Source organism: Anabrus simplex, chromosome 1 (assembly GCF_040414725.1).
Source record: "Anabrus simplex isolate iqAnaSimp1 chromosome 1, ASM4041472v1, whole genome shotgun sequence".
Taxonomy (NCBI): domain Eukaryota; kingdom Metazoa; phylum Arthropoda; class Insecta; order Orthoptera; family Tettigoniidae; genus Anabrus; species Anabrus simplex.
Genome location: NC_090265.1, coordinates 741,497,416 through 741,517,057, shown reverse-complemented (window position 1 = coordinate 741,517,057; position 19,642 = coordinate 741,497,416). Strand labels below are relative to the sequence as shown.

The following is a 19,642-nucleotide window of genomic DNA, read 5'->3' as shown; positions in this document are numbered from 1 at the left end:
ATGTGAGTGGGAGCTCGAGAGGGTTAACACTCTCTATCCCAGTATGTCGCTTTACAAGAGAATAGAAGAAAAGAGAAGTTACATTTTAGGAAAAGGTTACATAGGGGAACGCTTAGAACCTGCCCCGAAAGTTAAACTGCTGAGCTGGCAAAGAAAAAAATTTATTAATCGGCCATTACCTTATTGTTGACCGCTGCCGAGGAAAGAGGCGCTTCCCGCCTCCTGCTATGTACTTAATACACTGAAAGATGGAACAGAAGTGGCCCGGAGACCCTAAAATCAGCAGTTTAAATACTCTCGCAGAAAGTTCTAGGCGTTAGGGGAAAGAAAACACCCTCCCACAAAGATTTTATTGGGTAGGACCCCGCAACAGATTCAAGTTGGGGAAAGATACACCAGATTGGTCAGAAATTAATTGAAAAAAATTCGTGATTGGATACATTCAAAACAAGGGGAAGAAAGGGGTAAATATTGCCAACTTAAACAATGACAGAAAGAAATTTAACAAAGAACAAACTCCTGAAATTAAATTTTCTCCAACAAAATAGTTCTTTGACTCCGCACTAGGGTGCACTATTGTTGATCTTCAGTAGTGTCCTCTAGAAGAGAAAGTTCACACTTCTTAATACAAGCAAGACAAAAGTACGTCGAAAATGACACAGTTCACAAACTCAAAAATTTCCAGGTAGTGACATCTTCTGAGAAATTTGGAAATTAAGACCGTAGATAAAGTTCAGACTTCCTCCAGAAGAGGAGTTTCAACTGGCGCAACTTTTAAATAAACGGTGTGGAGGTGTACCGCCCGGTACAATTAATATTATTACTTATATTTTATTATTGAATGTGATAGAATTTAAAAGTATACTTTCAATATATAGGAATTTAAACAACAGAAATATTTTGAAAATTTCGAAAATGTGACCAAAAAATGTTTAAGTCACTTTTAATAATTAAGAAGTGTTTAGTGTAGTCACACAATGACTTTGATCTCTTTTTGCAAAACTGCAAGTGGTATCTTCCACAACTCTCATCACACAGTTCACATATACACGAATCACACGGTTCATGGAATCTCTTACTGATGCAGACTGCATGATGGAAACCATAACTTGCAAACCTGGTGACCACATGCCTCACCTCGTAGTTTGACTGGGTCTAGCGGGTCTAGTCCCTTTTCGTCATCGCGTCAGTGCTGTAAAATTCCTACCAAATATCAATTATTTTTTGTTCTCTTCTTCTTAGTGTTTGCTGAAAGGCGTCCGTTGAATGTAGAAGGATTTTATTTCTGATATCTTGTATTAGATAGTCTTCTTTTGTTAGTACGTACCGTATACAAGTCTTGATCGGGTGAATTTTGATACACCGAGTGTTCTCTTGAGGAATGATGCTTTCAGTTTCTGTAGGGTTTCTACATCGCTTATTTTTAAATGGCTCCATATAAGTTCCATTCCGTATGTTAGAACCGGCATTATTTTCGCTTAAAATAGTTTCATTGCGGTGGTCAAGGATAATTTTCCTGGATTTTGAATGTCTTTAAATGTCACTTTTTAGGTCATAAATGCTTGAATATTTTTAACATTTTTAGGTCATAAACAACCAGGCCCTGGGCTGGCGCTCGTGACAGCTATTCTCATGCTGGCATAGCTGTCAGCTAGCCTATCTTATCCTATGTAGTTCTGCAGAATGCGAACGTGGAATCTGATTGCATTTCAACCTGGACACGGCTTTTGATTTCACGCCTTTCTTCACTTACCGGTATGTTTTTGAAACTTCATGAGCCATCGTTCGGAAGAAGACATAAGAACCCGGGCAGCAAGTGGCACCTAGGAGTGTGAAAACAGTCCATATTTTGGTATGCTGTTAGCGAGAAGGAAAGAACTAAACACGAAAATTAATGTGATATGTGTAAGAATAAGGAGTACATATGAAATAAGTACCGGTTATTAATTAGGTACATTTTTTGTCTATTTAGTTTTTCGTTCATATACTGCACAGATCGTATGTATAAAACAGAATAATGTTTCTCATATGTGGGTTTTTCATTTATATATTTTATTCCAATCCCCTGAAAAACGCATAACTGAGGTCCGATTGCATTGTTTAAATTTAATTTACGACACTCTCTCTCACCTGGCAACAACGATGTTCAAATAGTGATAGAGCGCTCCAGTGTTGCTTAATTTACCACTACACCACTGCCGACAAAGGTAATACATGAGGGATTATGGTTTTGGTTGCGGTCAACGTGCTCTTGGGATTGTGACATGTGCACCTAAGACACACACATTGTCGGTACAATTGTCAGCAGATAATGAACATTCCAAGTCCAAGTGCATGAGTATTTGATTCTGAGACGCTACAAGACACGAACCAGCCCTGCGATTGGCTGTAGCCTCGTTACCTAGTTACGGACAGGAAGTGAAATGACACAGTTGACCGGTTGCGATAACAATTCGAATAATGTCAGCCACTGAGTGAACAGAATGGAGATTGTTTTATTAATTATAAGCAGTGGTAAATGAATTAACTACAAACCCCTATTACAGGAAAATCTCCGGCAATGTTACCTGTGAGGAGATTGCCCGGCATCCTTTATCAACGACGATATGCCATTTTATTGTTTGCAGTTATAATTTTTATAATTATGTACTATATGTTACATTGGGGTATTATGTGTACTAATATAGAAACATGGCAGCATGTGAACAAACTGGTAAGACGACAATGCATGCCAGTGACAATTTTAATCAAAATGTTTCTCAATGGCAATGTATAATACATAACCTTACTCCTTTCTCGTTTTGTTCCTTGAAAGGACTCCCTCTTCACTACCATAATAGGAACAAGTGGGTGTGAACACAAGAAAAGAATAGGGTTTTTTTTTTCTGTAGGCATTTCAAATAAACTGTATTCTAGTGCTTATATTGCATTAGAGTCATTTTAATATTCAGAATTATGGATAAATAGAATTTTATCTTCTTGAATAATATAACATTATTTCTAGTACACTACGCCTAAGTAATATCATGGTTTAAACAGCTCGCAACAGCCAGATGGAGAAATGCAATATGATGCTGTGTAATTAGCAATATCTTTTATCATGAGTGCAGTTACCCATGAAACTTGCATTCCTTTTGATATGTTCATATTTTTTAAACTGTTCATGCATTTTATGGTAACATATCCTATGCAAAGAATAGTTACAGGCTTCTCTGATTTTTCTTCAGAAGTATCAGTTTCTATCAGTGGTTCTGCTGTTCACATAGTATCAGTAGCTACTTTTCAATGGCTCAGGTTGATCCTTGATAGAGTTCAGTATTTATGACAACCCTTGAACGTCGGCTGAGACTGATAATTTTAACATTGCTATGTTTTTGGGCTGTGGTCTGTCTGAAATTAGTGTGGACAGAAAAACAACACTATGGTAACCATGGCAACCAGTACTAAGCCTTCATCATCATCTTACCATGTGCCTAAGCACTGCCTTCTCTGTACAGCCAGTACAAATGGCACCATGTTTTAAACATGTTTTCACAGTCTTTGTCTGGCATTTCGTCTATGTCACGGCAAGGCCGCTTACATACAGTAACATCACCGAAGGCAACCAGTCTCTGTGGTCGAAGTATATATTGCTATAAGACACTTGCACTACATGGAAAAGCATAGAATGTCTATATGAACTCTCTCAACCTCTAAGGAGAAAAATATATCCATGACTTTCACATTTTCTGTGTAGCAGAGATTTTTTCTTTTCTTTTACTTCTTTATACCAGGCTACTTGTGTATTCCTACATATGTTGATTGTTGTTTTAAGGGGCCCAGCATCTAGGTCATTGGCCCTCCTACATCTCTTGTGACCCTGAAATTACTGGGATAAATAGGCCTAAATGGATTTATTTTTTTGTCCTTATCTGTTCATATTTCATCATTTTTGGTCCCTTCCTCAAAGCTTAGGACGTAAACATGGAAGTTTCTTCTTCTCTTGTTCCCTGTACGGTAGCGACCTCCATTTCTGTTATTTTCTTGGTACATCGTCAACTCTTCTCTCTACTCCTTCCTTCACATTCTGTATCCATCTTCTCAATAGCTTACCTCTTGATCTTCTGTTAACTCTCCATTCAAGCATTGCTCTTAGAATTTTTGTTTCTTCCATCCTTCTGGCTTGGTTTGTACCGTACCCCTGTGTTCTTTATAGTATGTGATCCCTCCTTGTTTTCCCTTTTGCTTTGCAGAAACTTCATTTCAATTCCCCATATGTGGCTTTCCTCTCTGGCAGTTGTAACCCATATTTCTGCTCCATATGATAAAATAGGTCTTGTTCAACACCTCCTGGTTTGTGTTCTTGTCACACTACGTCTCTGTGCACATGTACAACGACATTTGATCAACTCTTAGTCTCTTTTAAACCCCATGCAGGACATGGTCAGAAAGAAATCACGTGTTCAATGAGCTCTTTAGATTTTCCATCTAGCGTTAAGTTGAAAAGAGGCCCCTAAAACAATGTAGTGAGATGGACAGCGGACAATGGGATGAAAAGTCAAGTTGTAAGTTTCTTCTCGGTTTTAATTATTGTGTACCTCATGGGTAACAGGGGAACAATGTAAGTAGGCCTATCTAGGTAGTAATATAAGAAATGATCTTTGAGGTAATAATATTAACGAGGTAGTTAAGAAAGGATACAGATTTCTTCACATGGTTATGAGAGTATTTAGGGGTTGAAGTAAGGATGTAAAGGAGAGGCCTAATACATATGAGAAATACAATGTTGTGCTGTGTAGCCTTACTTAGCAACATTTTCTCGTGAGTGCAGTTATAGGCCTACTCACAGAACTTGTGATCCATTTTGAAGTGTTTTGTAATTTTGGATTCTTAAAATTATTTATGTAGGTTTTTTTCCTCTTTTCTAAATATGCTGTTCAAAGTATATTTTCTGTTTGTTGCCGCTGCCTGGCCGGGCTGTAAAGACCTGCTTGCTTCATCTGGAAGAACATGGGTTTGATTCCCAGTCAGGAAGTTGAAAAATTTAGAAACATGATTTCCACTGCTGGAGAGGTTCATTGAGCCTCCAACATAGATGGATACTAAGTTAAATCCTGAAGGGGCCTAGAGCTAACAAGTCTAACTAACTTGTCCAAAGGTTTCTGTGGCCTGTATGGAGATTGCTTTGCTTTAGCTTTAATTAAGAAGGGCAGGTTAAAAACGGCAGTCACTATTGATAACAGTTTGCAAAAGATTTCACGTATTTGTTGTATTTTCTCCTGCATATTTTTTTTCCACAGAAAACTGTTAGGCCTAATACATATGAGAAAAATTCCATCGTATTAAATTTAATTTAATTATATTTTTGCCATTTGATCTTCAGAGTTTAGATAACTTACCGGCCTTCTTGGGACTGGACCATTTGTTGGATAACAAAATGGCTAGTTAAACCTACAGTATTAAAACAAAGGGTCTAGCCTGCATTTTATAGAACTATAATTTAATCAGATATATTTCACTTGTTTTAAACACTATTTTATAACATACTAGGCTTATAATGTTTGGTTGCAGCAATTTAATTTAATTTCTTATATGCTATAGGATTTTTATCCCAATATGATACAAAGCAAACTTTGAGTAATCATAACTTAATATTACCTAGTTTCTTCTTCTTTCTTTCATTTTGGCCAACTGTGGACCACATTAATTCGATTTCAGCTGCTTCTGGGCTTTGATCTGCACCCAGCCATCCTTCATTCTTTCACTCTGCAACCTTGTTCTCTCTCCGTCCGTGGTGTTTGGGTCTGCAAACTAACTTTTTCTTGGAAACTCTTCGTGTTCTTTATTTTCAACTTGTAAGTTTCCCTGTTGCTTATTTCCGATCCTTGTATTCCCATTTCTGTCAGGTCTTTCTTCACTTCCTGATGCCATCGTACCACAGTTTTCCTGGTCTCAAAAAACCTTACTATCTGGTTGGTCAGTCTTCCAGGGTTCATTCTGTAGATATGTCCAAAGAACATAGCTCTCCTCTTCTGGATGGTGTCTGAGATATTTTCTATCTTGCGGTACAGTTCTTGGTTTGCTTTCTTTCTGTATGATCCAGCCTCTGTTCTTTAGGCTCCCAGTATCTTCCTTAGAATTTTTCACTCCATCAGTTCTAACTTCTTGACCAATCCTACCTTAATCAAGTTCAAAAATTCAACTGCATATAAGGCTTCTGGACGGATCATTGTCTGGTAATGTCCGAGTTTTGCATTGATTGAGATCTTCTTGTTATAGGTGTTCATACTTAGCTTGTATGCCAAGTTCATTTTGTTGATTTTGTTGATTCTCTTTCTCTGACAGGTTGTTATCTATCCACTCTCCCAGATATTTAAATTTCCCTACTTTCCGAATTCTCCCTCCCTCCATTGTCATCCCTCTGGGTGCTGTTTCGATGTTGGTCATGTACTGTGTCTTCTCGAAGGAGATTCGTAAGCCTGCCTTACTTGCTTGTTCTTGGAGCTGGTCAATCTGGTTCCGTGCCGCCTCTATTGACTCTGACAGAATCACAATGTCATCCGCAAAGGCTAGGCAGTCGACTACAATCCCTCTATTCTTATATCCCATTCGTATACCATCTATTCCTTGCATTTTATTGTGTCACTCCCTAATGACCTTGTCAAGAACACAGTTGAATAGAAGGAGAGAAAAGCCCATCCCCCTGTCTGACCTATGTTTTAATCCTTAAGGATTCTGATATCCCCCTGAACGTGATCTTGGATGTTGTGTCAGTCACAGTCTGTTTAATGAGCTCTCTGATCTTCCTATCTAGACCCATTTCTTCTAGGATACGGATCAGTGTTTCTCTATCTACCGAACCGTAGGCCTTCTTGAAGTCCACGAATGTGAGCGCCAATTTGTTGTTCCTCTGTTTCTGGTATGCTGTGATCAACTTCAGGTTCAGGATCTGTTCCACACATTACCTGCCCTTTCTAAAACCTCCTTGAGACTCACCAATTTGTGGTTCCAATTGTTTTTCTGCTCTATCTAGCAGTGCCTTTGAAAAGATCTTATACGTCTCTGGTAGTAGCGATATTCCCGTGTAATTGTTGACGTCTGTCTTATCTCCTTTCTTGTGAAGAGGGTGTATTAATGCTGATATTCATCCATCTGGCAGCTTCTCTTCTTCCCAGATATTGTGTAGGATTCTTGTCAGTTCAACGATCATTCTCTTGTCAGCATATTTCCAAAGTTCTGCAATAATCCCATCTTCTCCAGGTGCTTTGTTGTTCTTTAAGGTCTTGATGATTCTCGTGACTTCGTCCACAGTTGGAGGGTCTGAGTCTGGGTTTGGATCCTTGTGACTCTAGTCGAATGTCTGAGATGGTGGCTCACAATTGAGGAGTTTTGTAAAGTAATCTGCCAGAATCTGGCAATTCTCCACATCACTGTGAGCTACTTTTCCTTCTTGGTTTCTGAAGTTGAGGCTTGGTGGATCATATCTACTCAAGGTGTTCTTAAAAGTTTTATAAAAGTCCCGAGTGTTATTTTTTTGAAAATCCTATTCAATCTGAATCAAGTGTTCCTTTTCATTCTTTTTCTTCAGATTGCTGATGGTCTTGGATGTTCTTTTCCTTGTTTCCTGGAACTTCTTCAGGTTCTCTGATTTTTTCTGGAACACCAATTCACCCACGCCTTTCGGTGTTCTTCAGTTGCATCATCACATTCAGGTGACCCCCATGCATGTTTCCTTTTTTTCTCTAGAGGAACTCTGACTCTTGCAGAATCAATCATAGCCTCTTTTAACTGTTCCTATCCCTGGTACTGTCTTTTGTTTCATTCTGTTGCAAAATCTTTGTGCATTCTGAGATTTTCTCTGTCAAACTTTGTTGTTCGAGTTGTGTTCCTGTTTTTCTGGGATCTTGGGAAGATCTTGGAGAGGAAGTGATCTGAATCTAAATTTGCACCCCTCAGGCCTTTGACATTTTTGATCTCCTTTTCCGCATGTTTTGAGATCGCTACATGGTCAATCTGGAACTCTCCTAGGTCGGGGTTGGGAGATATCCATGTTTTCTGTTTTCTTGGGAGGTGTCTGAATGCTGTAGATTTCATGACCAGATTGAAGGTTCTACATAACTCTACCAATCGCTCTCCGTTTTGATGAGTCTATTTGTAAGCTGGATAGTCTCCAATGATGGCTCTGAATCTCCTTTCTTTCTCCAGTTGTGCGTTAAAATCACCAAGGAGTATAATCACGTTGTTGGTTGGTACCTTGGATATAGTTTCCTCTAAGTCTTCCCAGGATTCCCCTACTTTCTTCAGGTCTTTCTTGTTCTCATTTGTAGGTGCATGTGTGTTGACTAGCGTGTAGAGCTTATTTGCACCTTTGAAGGAAAGGGTGGAAATCCTGCCGTTCCTGGAAGTGAAGTCTGTGATTGCTCCTAGGATTCACTTATTGATTATAAAACCCGTTCCCAGGTGAGGGACATTTTTCATCACTCTCTTGTCTGGTTTTCCTTTCAAAATCCTCTACTCTTGTGATTCGAAAGCTGACTCATCTGTGAATCTGGTCTCCTGTAATGCTGTTATCAGGATGTCTTGTTTGGACAAGGTATTGGTCAGATGTTTGATTTTTTCAACTTTAAGGAGTGAATTGACATTAAAAGTTTAAAAGTGAGTTACTCTTTTGCTCTTTAATCTCTTGCATGCTGGTGTGAGCTCCCCAGAATCCAAAGGCTCGCTGACGTTCTTGACAACGGTGGATTGGTTACCACCTGAGTTAGTGCCTATGCTAGATTTTTCCATCATGCTGAGTCGAATGTATTTGACTTGGGGCCGATGCATAGACATCGACAAGAAATACAACTGAGATTGTTAGCCTCAGAGGAGGTAGATTCACAGCCGCTCCTAACTTGGAGATCAGACGCTGTCCCTGAGCAGCCCATTTTGGGTTCAGACACTCAGAGTAGTTTTGGTAACTGCACTCCATTAATCCCAAGTACTAGGCTGCCTCCTCCACCACTAACGCCGTACCAAAGTCCACCTTCTCCACCGTAAATGCCGTTGAGGTCTTCGCTCGTCACCCTGAGCTGGGACCCTTACCAGATGTTACACACCGCTTCAGTGTGCTCTGGGACTCACGTGGGCAGGGTCGCCACTCCCTGAAGTAGAGCTGCCTCAAATAGGGTCTCTACCCGCTACCCTTATTACCTAGTTTAATGTAATTAAATTTAAACTAAACTAATGCAATGTAATTTATTCTAATCTAACCTTTTATTATAGGCTTAGGTTTTCTAGAAATATGCAGTGTTATATCGTAATATGTTATCGGCCTATTCTTTTTAAAAATATTCCATGTTTATGCTGAAATCGAAAGGAATATTGTTTCTGAGATGCACTGTTAGTCTGCAAAGTGGTAAATTTTATCTTTCTTTCTTCCTTTGTTTATTTATTTATTTATTTATTTATTTATTTATTTATTTATTTGTTTGTTTGTTTGTTTGTTTGTTTGTTTGTTTGTTTGTTTGTTTGTTTGTTTGTTTGTTTGTTTGTTTGTTTATAAGTAGAACTGAAGGATATGAGAAAGTGATGGGTAAATTGCGGGCAAGATGTGGAAGCTAATAGGAATGGAAAGCATTTGCTGGACTTCTGTACTAGTATGGGATTAGCAGTTACAAACACATTCTTCAAACGTAAGGCTATTCAACACTATGCATGTGAGGATAGTGGTACCAGATCCGTAATAGAGTCTCTGCAAGTGGAACTGTTGCAGAGGATGGGAGAAATGGGAGGAAAGGAAAATGTAGAGGAAAAGAGAGTTGTAACAGTGTTATGGGAGGGAGAAAAGGAAGAAGTAGTTTCTTTAGCCGTCACCATGAACCTACTACACTAGCATAGCAGGGTGAGAGGTGATACCCCCAGGTGGCGGATGGGGGGGTCCTAACCGGCTTGCCGGCGGACTTGAGCGAAATAAAATAGCTCTCGCGGACCAAACAAACATCCTCCTGTGGGTGGGGGATGCAGACGAAGAATACACCTATGGTATTGCCCGCCTGTCATAAGAGGTGACTAAAAGGGGCAACCAAGGGATGATCGAATTAGAACCATCAGACTACTTGTAATTAGTACCATCACGCGGGGAACACCATGGGTCGCCTTTACTTGCGAGTGGTACCACTATAATACCAATATAAATGGTCCGTTATTGGACATTATAAATTTTCCAATAACGGGCCATTTATATTGGTATTATAAATGTACTCATTTGGGACAAATATTTCAGATTCTCTATGGGAATCAACATCTATAATACCACTATGTTAGGTACACAATAGATTTGTGATTAGTAGCAACAGAGTGTGAATCAGGATGGGGTTTACAGTACCCGTGATTAGTATCACTACATGCGGATCACCACAGGCTTACGTTGCCTGTACTAAGTCCCATTATGTGAGAAACACCACAGACCTGGGCATTGCCTGTGATTAGTACCCCTATATAAACGACACCGTGGGTCTGCGTTGCCTGTGATAAGTACCCACTATGTGAGGAACACCACGGGATAGTACAAGTCCCTGTGCTTAGTACACCTATGTGAGGAACACCATAGGTTTGTGTTGCCTGTAAGTGGCGCCACAATGTGAGGAACACCATAGGTATGCGTTACATGTGCGTATTACATTACCTGTGAGTAGTACCATAATGTGTGGAATACCTCGAGTCTGCGCTACTTTTGATTAGTACCGCAACATAACAAATACCATGGTTTGTGCTTTAGAAGCAGTCCTTTGGTCAGTAATAGGGCCTACTATTATTTTATGATAGTTTCTGGGAATGTGGGGCGTTGCAGATTGGATCAACTGGTTGTTTTAAATTAATATTCATCCATTCATTCTTCATCATGTTTTGAAGTCTGGTCAGTGGATGATTTTGGACTTTTAAATTGTCATTACATTTCATCTCATTTCGTACCATTAGGGGCCGATGACATAGATTCTTTGACAAGCATCATCATCATCATCTTTAGCCATCAGAAAAAATGGAAAAGACCAGGAGCGAAGGGGATCAAATGAGTTGGGTAGGATCAGGCACTGGTCATAGGGGCTCCATTGTTAGTCATGTGGGGAAAGTGAGTGGAGTGTTATTGAGGAATTAGATTGAGGGAGATGTTGAAGAAAGTAGAAAAGGAGGAGGAGGATAAGGAGAAGGTGGTGTCATTTAGCCTCTTCATGTCCACGTCATTCTCCTTCAGACATAGTAACAGTGTGGTGTCGAACTGTACGATGACAAGCACAGAAGTTCTGTCAAGCCATTCCACATGATTTGTATGGACATATGTTTCTTGCCGATATTGGGCTACTTAGTCATATGAAACCTGTTCACAAAGCATTGTGAGTGTGAAAATGTAAACTGCTGAAGAACATGTTTACTCGGATACGAGTTGCTGCCAACGATGACGACAGTAATTAACCGGCCCACGGTCTACGGATAGTGTGCCTGCCTCTCACACGAAGGCACAAGGTTCGATTTCCGGCCAGGTCAGGAATTTTTACCTGGACCTGGGGATTGGTTTGTGGTCCACTCAGCCTACTTCATTACAATTGAGGATCGATCTGATGGTGAGATGGTGACCCCAGTCTAGAAACCAAGAATAAAAGCGGAGATGATTTGTCGCACTGACCACACGTCGCCTTATAATCTGTAGGCCTTTGGGCTGAGCAGCTGTCGCTTGGTAGCCAAGGCCTGTCAGGGCTGTAATGGCATAGGGTTTGTTTTGTAACTGAAACAAGGATGTGTCATGCTCAGCATTTTACCTCAACACTGTGTACAACATTATTGAATAATTTACATTGTTGCTACTTCTTTCCTCCCTTCTTCTTCTTCTTCTTCTTCTTCTTCTTCTTCTTCTTGGTAATGGGCCTACTTTGGACCACACTTGTTCAACTGATGGGCTTTGATCTTTGCCCAGTATTTTAAATTTTCTGCTGCTGTAACTACTTTCTTCAATCTGTCCAGGGGGTACCTTTCTTCCAGAGGTTTTCCTGAAATCCATGGACTTCTTTCAGGGTATTCCGTACAGACAGTCTATCTTGAAGATCTGACATTCCCAGTTCTTGTATGTCCTTCTCAGTTTCTGTCAGCCAAGTGGTTCAAATCTTCTTTCCTCACTTATTATAGGTTTTTATAATTTGCTGGTATATTAAGTCATTTCTGTTTATACTGTGTAGACAGAAAAAATTCCTCTCAGTTCCATTCCACAAATACTGTATTTTAAAAACGGTACCTATTTCAGTTAAGTGTATTGAAGTTTTAACTCTATCCTGTTAATATTAACAATGCAAATGGGCAGCCTAAAGCTTATAGATATGAAATTTTTAGCAAAAAGAGAACTATTTTGTGCGACTATTGTCTGTAACAACTGTTAATTGGCAGGCACTTCAGAGTTGTTATAACAAATTTCGACTGTAATACCATATCTGAAGTACTTATTTGATTACGGTTTGCATGAATGAATGGAATAAAGGAAAGGATGATAAACATAAAGCCGATAATTTAGGGACAATCAGCTTCACATGTGTTGCATGAACGCTTTAGGAAAACATTTCTGATTATATTAGAGATGTTTGCAAAATTACTAACTGGTTTGATAGAAGGCAGTTCAGGTTTATGAAGAGTTATTGTACTGAAGCCAACTTGTAGGATGATTCCAGCAAGGTGTAACAGATATTTTACATTCAGGAGGTCAAATGGACTGTATTGCGATCGACCTACCTAAGGTGTTTGATAGGGTAGATCATGGGAGACTACAGCAAAAATGAGTGCAATTGGACTAAACAAAATATTGGCTGAATGGGTGGCTATGTTTCTAGAAAACAGCAATCAGAGAATTAGAGTAGGGCAGTACAGTATTATTGGACCTTCATGTTTTCTTGTATGTAGGCCTATGTATAAATGATGTAAGTAAAGAACTGGAATCAGAGATAAGGCTTTTTATGCATAATAAATAAGTTACAGGATTGTGATTGACTGCAAAAAGACCTGAACAATGTTGTGAGATGGTCAGTAGGCAACAGTATGATGATAAGGTGAAAAGTCAGGTTGTGAGTTTCACAAAGAGGAAAAGTCCTCTCAGTTTTAAATACTGCGTTGATGGGATGAAAGTTCCTTGTGAGGATCACTAAGTATCTGGGTTTTAATATAAGGCAAGATCTTCATTGGGGATAATCACATAACCAGGATTGTAAATAAAGGTTTCATGGTTATGAGGGTATTTTGGTGGTTGTAGTAAGGATGTAAAGGAGAGTGCATATAAGTCTCTGCTAAGACCCCTGCTACAGTATGGTTACATCACCAAGATTACTTGATTCAAGAACTGGAAAAAATCCAAAGAAAAGTAGCTCGATTTGTTCTGGGTGATTTCCGACAAAAGAGTAGTGTTATGAAAACGTTGCAAAGTTTGTATTGGGAAGACTTGGGAGAAAGGAGATGAGCTGTTCGACTACGTGGTATGTTCTAAGCTGTCAATGGACAGATGGCGTGGAATGACAATAGTAGACAAATAAGTCTGAGTGGTGTTTTTAAAAGTAGGAAAGATCACAGTGTGAACTTAATACGTAGACTTTCACGACCATTAAATGACATTATGATAATTATTTGGGGATATTAGGTCATGTAATATTAAATACTAGCTGACGCGTTTCAATCCTGCGACCAGGATTGTCTTCAGAGCAATAACAAATCAAAATGGCAACTGTCACTCCATAGTAACCAGACTCAAGATAGAGAGACCCTGTTAGAAATATAGTTCATTCCAGGGCCTCCAGAGTCAGGGAGAAAGATGTTGAGTTAACTATGGAGGGTAGCCATGATCTATTCAGTATATAGCCGTCACCTTTGTTAAAATTATTCGGGTGTTTAGCAATTTCTATCGCCTCACGAATGATTCTAGGAATAAAATGTTTCTCTTTACAAATGACAGAAGTTGCATCAAAAATTATTTGATGGTCATTATGTTTGGCATGTTCTGCCACAGCAGACTTCTCTGGCTGGCAAAGACGTTAGTGCCTGCGATGTTCTTTAACCCTTGTTGCTACCTTCCTACATGTTTGGTCAACATAAACCGATCCTCAAGAGCAAGGAATCATATATATTCCAGCTCAGTTTAAACCAATGAACAAGGACTTGGTGGTGTTGAAGGCTGATAAAGGCAATGCTACTGTGGTTATGAACACCGTCGATTACAATAACAAGATTGAGGAACTTCTCAGTGATCTCACCTACAAGGTGCTAAAAAATTATCCTACCAACGCCATTGATAGGAAAACAGCGTCTCTTCTTAAAGCTAGCTTGATTCCGAATGATGTTTCTCGTGGTTTGCGACAGCAGGCTTCTACAGTTCCCCGACTTTATGGCCTTCCTAAGATCCATAAAGACGGAGTTCCCCTTAGACCTATTGTTAACAGTATAGGTTCCCCTACATACAACCTGGCCAAATACCTTGGTGAATTTCTTAAGCTGTACATAGGTAATGGGGCATCCATCAGGAATTCATCGCAGTCTATTGGCATTTTATCCAATCTGCATGTTTCTCCTGGTGATATTCTAGTCAGTTTTGATGTTATGTCTCTGTTCACTTGGACACCTTGTCTCTGTTGGATAAAATCTTTCCTGGCACCAGTCATCGCTAATTTCTATATGCAAGATTTTGAAGAGCTTTGTCTTCATTCTTGCACGCTCAAGCCTTCCATCTGGTTGAAATATGTCGATGACACATTTGTTATCTGGCCCGATGGTGAACACGAATTATCCATATTTTTGGATCACTTGAATAGCATACATCCGAACATTAAATTTACCATGGAGACTGAACGTGGAGGATGTTTGCCGTTGTTGGATAGTTTGGTTTCTAAGAAATCAGATGGAACTTTAGGTCATTCAGTTTACCGTAAGCCCACCCATACTAATAGATACCTTCATGGGTCCTCTCATCACCATCGTTGCCAAAAGCGTGCTGTGCTTAACACCCTAATCAGCCGAGCAAGGGAGGTTTGTGAGCAGGATAAATTAAACGGTGAACTTGAGTTCCTGACCAGAACATTTCTGAGCAATGGCTATTCAAGGAAACAGATTGACGAAGTGCTACATCCTAAGCCAAAAGACAGATTGTCACGTAATTCTCGTCCTTTGAGTCCGGCCTTCTTACCATATGTACAATCTGTCAGGATAGGATTGGCAATATTCTCAGAAAGCACAATATCAAGACCATTTTTAAGCCTAATATCATCCTTGGCAGTTGTTTACGATCTGTCAAAGATCCTATTGGTTTAAACTGTACAGTAATTTGCGATCGTTTCATGAAACCACAGACAACACTGCGTTTCCTGCCAGACGAACAAAGTCTGTTGGCTAGGTCAGAAACTTGATGATATGGCACGAGGTTTGACATACGTCTGAATAAATTTTTATCAATAGCTTAGAAATGATTCATTGATACTTTCAGGTAAATAATTCAGAATAACCATGTATACCTTCTCTTCTGCCTACGTGTTACATCCAAAAGTAAACCATTGTAAGAGAGCTTATTACAATCTCCTTCTAAATGTTTTACTGTGGCTTACAGATCTATTTTTCCTTGTCCACAGTGTCGTCTTCATCAGAAAGGAGATGCTGTCGGCAGCCTGTGCAAGCCTCTGTGTGAAGATAAGCAAATTGAAACCCTCACTTGTCACGCCTTTCATGCCGGGAAAGAGGCTGTATTCTCTGCAAACTGGGAAGAAAATCGCATGGTCTTCAAGGCATCACGGAGGGCTAAGAACGAGCTTGTTGATGCTGTGTACTGGTTAGATTCTCAGGGAAAGCGGCGTTACCCTAGCGAAGATGACTTCAGTGGCATGATCCGTGATGTTGTGTCGACCAAGTTGAATCTTTCTATTTCTAATGGTCAGTTACAACGATTGAGTCGTCTTGGATATACTAAGTCTAAGGAAGGTTCTGCATTACGTCAAATTGAAATGCAAAACCTCTGGATACTCCTTCAAGATAACGAGTATTTATGTTCCGTACTTTATTCAGATAGAGACGTATTTCCCCAATTATTGGGGACATGCGGTGGTTTCTTTGCTGTTGAATACGTGGAACCGGTCCAGCCCGCTTCTTCTGTGTTGTCGGTATCTGACGGAAAAGAGGCATGGGCTTCGCGGATCAGACTAGCCGTGTTGATCCTGGATCTTCTTGAGGAACTGGAAACAAATATGCCAGAGCCTTTTCATCTGTGTGATATAAAAATTACCCATTTTGGCATGGCAAAAGGTGGTCAAAGACTAAAATTTTTAGATCTAGACTCAGTGTTACCAAGGACTATTGCCAACAGAGCTACAGGAGATGGTAGTCACTGCACAAAACACGAAGACTGTGACTTTTTTGACTGCCGTTCTCGATGTAACGAAGCAACATCTCGGTGTGACTTGCCTGTCACAAACAATAATTTCCAAGTAGTCTGTGAGAAACTTTTTTTGGGTTGGACATTGTCTGGAACTGTTATCCTCCCAGGTTTGCTCATGTCGCAACACACTCCTTCATCTCTGGCTTCGCTCCTACGTCAGTGCGCCAACCCCGACTCGGATGCCGGTAGCTCACGTGCTGCTACCCCTGACGACATTAGACACAGATTGTACACTACTATCACAGAAATGGACCAAATGCTCAGCAGTGAATTTAATTGAAGTTTCTAAAACTAATATCACTCATGTTTAAGCTTTACACCCCACCCCACCGAGAGAAACCTGCTTCATGAAGATGATTCCTATATTCTAACCAGGAAGTGAACTGTCTAGTAAACTGTAGAGAGCAAGTGGTCAGTTTGATTGGCAGAAAGAGAACATGGCTTGAGCATACTGAACATTCAGTTGTTTGCTAGAGAGTCAAGTTGTAGGAAACCTTTGAAATTTAAACGTGAGCTTCTTAATTTGAAACTGAGCATAGTGACCTCTGTATGCAAATGGTTAACACCGAGGATTGTAAAGTTGTGAGGGACCAATGACCTTGATGTTAGGGTTGACATTTACATACCCTAGTGAATACGACTTCAATGGCATGATCCATGATGTGTCGACCAAGTTGAATCTTTCTATTTCTAATGGTCAGTTACAACAATTGAGTCGTCTCCAATACTATTTCTAATAAATTTCCCGTTTGAATATGCTATGTTTGCTTCTTTTTACATCTGTTGATCCAAGACAGGACTGGTTCCATGTTTCCTGGACTGAATTGCTGGGAAACAGAAAATAAATGGGTTGGTTGATGAGGGGAGAGGTGATAGTGTCCTCCTTCCTGCGTTTTCTGTCCTTGATGTACGTGCATACACTTCCTTGTTATTGCATATCCCTACCAGATTTCAGTTTACAGAATTAAGGAATCTTCCAGAAGAACACCATTAACACGTTGAGTGCTATGCAAACCCATTTGGGTATGTGACAGTAGTCAAGATTTTGAACTTCACATTCCCATATGGTGTCGTACGTTCGTTCGAAATCGAGAACTGTGCGAACCCATTTGGGTGCGCGGTAAGTGTGTGTTTTGAAGCTGTGTAAATCCTCTTCCTGCCACCTGTTGGCGATCTATTAAAGTATGTGCATAGTCCACCTTTCATTCGTCAATACCTGTTTTGGCGCGACCCCATATGGGTATGTCAGGAGTGTTTTGTAGGGTAACAAAGTCATTGTCTATCTTGTGCACGGATTATTTATGTAAGTGTGCAGTGCTCTGAGTTTCCTTTTGTGTGAGTTAGTTTGTTCATTACTATCTGTAAGTCATTATGAATAGATCGAGCAATAAAAGACTTAGTGCAGTTAGTCTGGATGATTTATTGAACAAGTCGGACAGTGATGGTGCAAACGAAGGATATAGTTACAGTAATTTTGAACCCAGTACAGAGCAAATAGCGATCTTGCATGTTCATTCATATTGATGCATTACAATCTTCAGCATACACTGTACTCCAGGTTTTCAATGCACCTGTTGCAAGAATTTTGAACGAACTTCAGCCGTCTTCAATGATATAGTCACTGTTTCCGATGTTGCACAATCATTACTGCTAGTCCATGTATACAGACTCTTACCAAAATTAAAAGTTAAACATGATATACATATTCAGTATTCCCTAATTACAAATTCTTTAAATATTATGTTCTTACATCCTGATTTACCAAATTTACATGATTTTCACTACTTTATATAACAAAATTCTCTACGAAAATTTCCTAACCTAAAATCATTTACAAACATTTCCTAATCTAAAATCAGGGATCGTACTTTTGTACGGAGTATGAACAAGGTAACGGTAACGTGTCCCTGCATAGGAAAAGGTAAGTATGGCCGAGCGTCGGAACATGAACTGCTGTATAAGTGCTAGCCCATATGAGGGTGCGTGTACATGTACAGTTCGTAATGACCAATACGACCCCATATGAGGTCGCAATATTTTACCTAATATACATATTAAATTAACCTAATATATTATAAATACAGTATATCCTCATATCAGCAATCACTTGCTTGGTTAAGCCTGTGAACGTTTTTTGACACCAGGGAGTAACTCATTGTTATTAGCTCATGGCACTAGATGGCAATCCCATGAATTTCTGTCTGACACTCAACGTGTTAAATTGCCCTTAATTCTGAAACCCACTTCGTCATTAAATTTAGGAAAAGAGATATTTTGAGTTCCTGTTCCCTGCCAGATAGGGTAATAGATCACTTTCTCTCTGCTCTTCCTCTACTCATCTCTGAGTACTCTTGATTAATCACCAACACTTCTCTCAACTCCTTCCTTTATTTTCTTTGTCCATCAGCTCCTTGACCTACCTCTTGGTCTCCTTCCTTTGCTCTTGGAATTCTTGTGTCTTCCATCCTTCTCACTTGGCCTGTTTCTCTTCATTCTGCCCTGTAGTGTCACCTTTCCCAGCCTGTTCCGTATCTTTGCATTCCCTATACAACCCTTCCATGTTTTAATGTAGACAACGGGTACAAGGAAGACGCTCTTAGTGTTTGCATAGAACACGTATATTGCCAAGAGTATTTAACTTACGATTGTGTTTAATGTCTCAATTGACAGCTAAAAGAGGAGGCTGTCTGTTGCAAAAAATGTTGAAAATCTGAAATGTAGTTTTCATGAAATAGCGCTTCAAAGCAAGGTAAAATTTGTGCTAATATAAGATGTCACACGCATACTCTGTTATAAGGTGGCGCTGTGTTGACTCACGCGCTCAGTTGGAAGTTAGCTGTCGTCTTGAATACATCGTGATCACTTTTTAATAAGTGGTTCTACGAAACCCTCAAAACCCTACAGTTGTTACAATACTTCACTTACATTCCTCGTTCGCAGTTGTAACCCATGTTTCTGCTCCATATGCCAAAAGAGGGACAAAGTAGGACTGGTAAAACCTGTTCATTCCGATAGAAACTGTGTGCAAGTTGTTCCATCCTGTGAGAGTACACTTTCTCAGATATTTGAAGCTGTCTACCACTCCTCTTCCTACTCACCACCATTGTCCTTACTCCTCGATAGCTCTGAACCACCCCATGCCAATAACCATGCTGTTTTTCATGCTACCGGGTGAATTGGCTGTGCGGTTAGGAGTGCGCAGCTGTAAGCTTGCATCCGGGAGATAGTGGGTTTGAATCT

At 39.8% G+C, this 19,642-nt stretch overlaps 1 protein-coding gene across 1 annotated transcript; it reads left to right on the top strand.

Annotated features, from left to right (window-relative positions):
- The first annotated feature begins 2,301 nt into the window (after positions 1-2,301).
- aln (allnighter) lies at positions 2,302-17,849 on the top strand. The gene is made up of 2 exons (XM_067146672.2): positions 2,302-2,713; positions 15,603-17,849. The coding sequence occupies exons 1-2, from the start codon at positions 2,561-2,563 to the stop codon at positions 16,680-16,682; spliced, it is 1,233 nt and encodes a 410-aa protein (XP_067002773.2). The 5' UTR covers positions 2,302-2,560; the 3' UTR covers positions 16,683-17,849.
- Positions 17,850-19,642: the final 1,793 nt, after the last annotated feature.

Excerpts from the sequence above, each read along its gene's own strand:
- aln (XM_067146672.2), top strand. The coding sequence starts at position 2,561 with ATGTTACCTGTGAGGAGATTGCCCGGCATCCTTTATCAACGACGATAT. Across the intron at positions 2,714-15,602 it reads GGCAGCATGTGAACAAACTG|TGTCGTCTTCATCAGAAAGG; the intron begins GTAAGACGACAA and ends CCTTGTCCACAG.